Source organism: Sturnira hondurensis, unplaced genomic scaffold (assembly GCF_014824575.4).
Source record: "Sturnira hondurensis isolate 20B ecotype Veracruz unplaced genomic scaffold, ASM1482457v3 Scaffold0025050, whole genome shotgun sequence".
In the NCBI taxonomy this organism is placed as follows: domain Eukaryota; kingdom Metazoa; phylum Chordata; class Mammalia; order Chiroptera; family Phyllostomidae; genus Sturnira; species Sturnira hondurensis.
The window spans coordinates 7,788-10,182 of NW_028097681.1; the positions used below are offsets into that span (position 1 = coordinate 7,788).

Sequence of the window (2,395 nt, forward strand, 5' to 3'; positions counted from 1 at the left end):
CCTGCAGCATCACTGTCAACAGACTGAAACATACAGGGAACAATGATCTAGTCTACATTCTCAGGAAAAGCCGCTAAGGTACTGATGTACACCGAATAAGAGACACAGGGTAAAAACTGAGGTTTCAGATTTTCCTGGAATGAATGTATATAAATGGTGTGAGTAACCAAATGAAAAAAATTTTCATATGACAATATATTTATGACCAACTATCTATAAAATAAGAACACATTAGTACAGTGATGTGTGTCATTTGAGAAGAAATCAGTCTTAGGAAATCGATGCTTGCTTCCTTGTTTTGTTGATTAGGTTTCTGTTAATGGTGATATAATGGTATTTGTCTTTCACCTCCTGGCTTATTTCACTTAGTATAATGCTCTCCAGTAAAGCCAAAGGCATTGAAATTGAGAACAGGCTGACAGTGATCAGAAGGGAGAGGGGAGGGGACAATGGGGGAAAAGAGTGAAGGGTTTACAGGAACAATTATAAAGGACATGTGGACAATAACAAAGCGGGGTAGAAATGGGAGAGGGAGGTAGGGAGGGTTGGGGTGAGGAGCAGGGAGAGGAAAGGCAGAAAACTATACTTGAACAACAATAAAAATATATTAAAAGATAAATCAATGCTGCCATGAAATAAACTGGAATTTACAAATATTTGTGGTCAATATTGGGAAAAACTATGTGAAACTAGGAAAATAAGAAAGAGAAACACTGTCTAGACAATAAATGTAGCATAGCTTAATAAAATGGTGACTTAAGTTGTACAGAGAAGCTGAACTCACACAAATAAAAACTCCAGGACAGAAATAGAAGGAGAAATTTCAAAAACCACAATCTATTTAAAATTCCACAATTTCTAGTTTCGCATTTTGGGGCCTAGAAATCAAGGTCACTCTTTTGACCTCAGATTAATTATCCCTTGTTTACCTGCCATCCAAATAATCTTTTCAGAGCCCCCTTTATGTCTTTGTTCCTGAGACTGTAGATGAAGGGGTTCAGCATGGGTGTGACCACAGTGTACATCACTGAGGCTGTTGCACTTGACTGTGAGCTGTGGGTACCAGAAGAGCTAAGATACACTCCTAGGATTGTACCATAAAATAAAGAGACAACTGAGAGGTGAGATGCACAGGTGGAAAATGCTTTATACTTCCCCTGAGCTGATAGCATTGCTCCTATGGAGGACACACTCTTAGAGTAAGAGTAAAGGATCCAAGCCAGGGGACCACCAGCCAGTAGCACAGCTGAAAAATATATCATCATGTCATTAAGAAATACATCAGAGCAGGCAAGTTGGGTCACCTGATTGAGTTCACAGAAAAAGTGGGGGATTTCCAAGTCTGTGCAGAAGGACAGCCTCAACACCATCAAGCATTGTAGCAGGGAATCCAGGGCACTTATGATAAAGGACACCAGAACCAGCAGTCCACAGAGGCGAGGGTTCATGATGACCGTGTACTGCAGGGGGTGGCAGATGGCCGCAAACCTATCATAAGCCATTACGGTCAGGAGGAAGTTATCCAACACGCCAAACAGTATAAAAAAATACATCTGAGTGATGCAGCCTGCATAGGTGATGGCTTTGCTCTGTGTCTGAATGTTCACCAGCATCTTCGGGATAGTGGTGGAGGTGAAACAGATGTCCACCAAGGACAGGTTGGAGAGGAAGAAGTACATAGGTGTGTGGAGGTGGAAGTCTGAGCTGGCAATCAGGATGATGAGCAGGTTTCCCAACACAGTGATCAGGTACATGGAGAGGAAGAGACCAAATAGGACGGGCTGCAGTTCTGGTTCCTCTGATAGTCCCAGAAGAAGAAATTCTGACACTCTCGTAAAGTTCCCTGCTGCCATGAGGTGGAGGTGACTTTCAAGAAAGAGAAAAAGAACAAGAGTAATTTTCACACAAAGCAGTATTACTCACATAGCTGCAATGCTACAGTTTATATGTTGAAGTTAAAATATTAATGTCAGTATTTTGAGATGGATCTGTTTCCTTCTAGGAGTTTTCTATGTTAATCAGAGTACAAATTTTTGTCCCAATCTGTTTTTTTCCCTAAAGTGTTAGCCTAATTACAGTATTAAGGAGAAACTATTCAAATTGAGTGCTGACTGTGTTTTCTGCACTGTCTAAGCTGTGAGTAGATGGTGCTGAAGAACACAAGTTTCTACAGGTCAATATTGGAAAAAGAATATAGAAGCAAAAAATAAAAATAAATATAACATTGCAAATGGTGACAAATCCTATGAAGAAAACAAAAGCAGACCTAAAGGGAAAATATCCAGGCTGTTCTATTGTTCATGAGTTTTTAGGCAAGACCTGCCAACAAGTGACATTTGCGCACTCAACTCAAGAGAGAAAGGGAAGGAGATCAAGGTTGTATGAACAAGTGTGT

General features: G+C 40.4%; 1 protein-coding gene across 1 annotated transcript; it reads right to left on the reverse strand.

Annotated features, from left to right (window-relative positions):
• Nucleotides 1-929: 929 nt before the first annotated feature.
• LOC118982162 (olfactory receptor 7A17-like) lies at nucleotides 930-1,853 on the reverse strand (the record flags this gene model as incomplete). The annotated part of the gene is made up of 1 exon (XM_037039106.1): nucleotides 930-1,853. A coding segment is annotated over exon 1 (924 nt), but the record flags the coding sequence as incomplete, so codon positions are not given.
• Nucleotides 1,854-2,395: the final 542 nt, after the last annotated feature.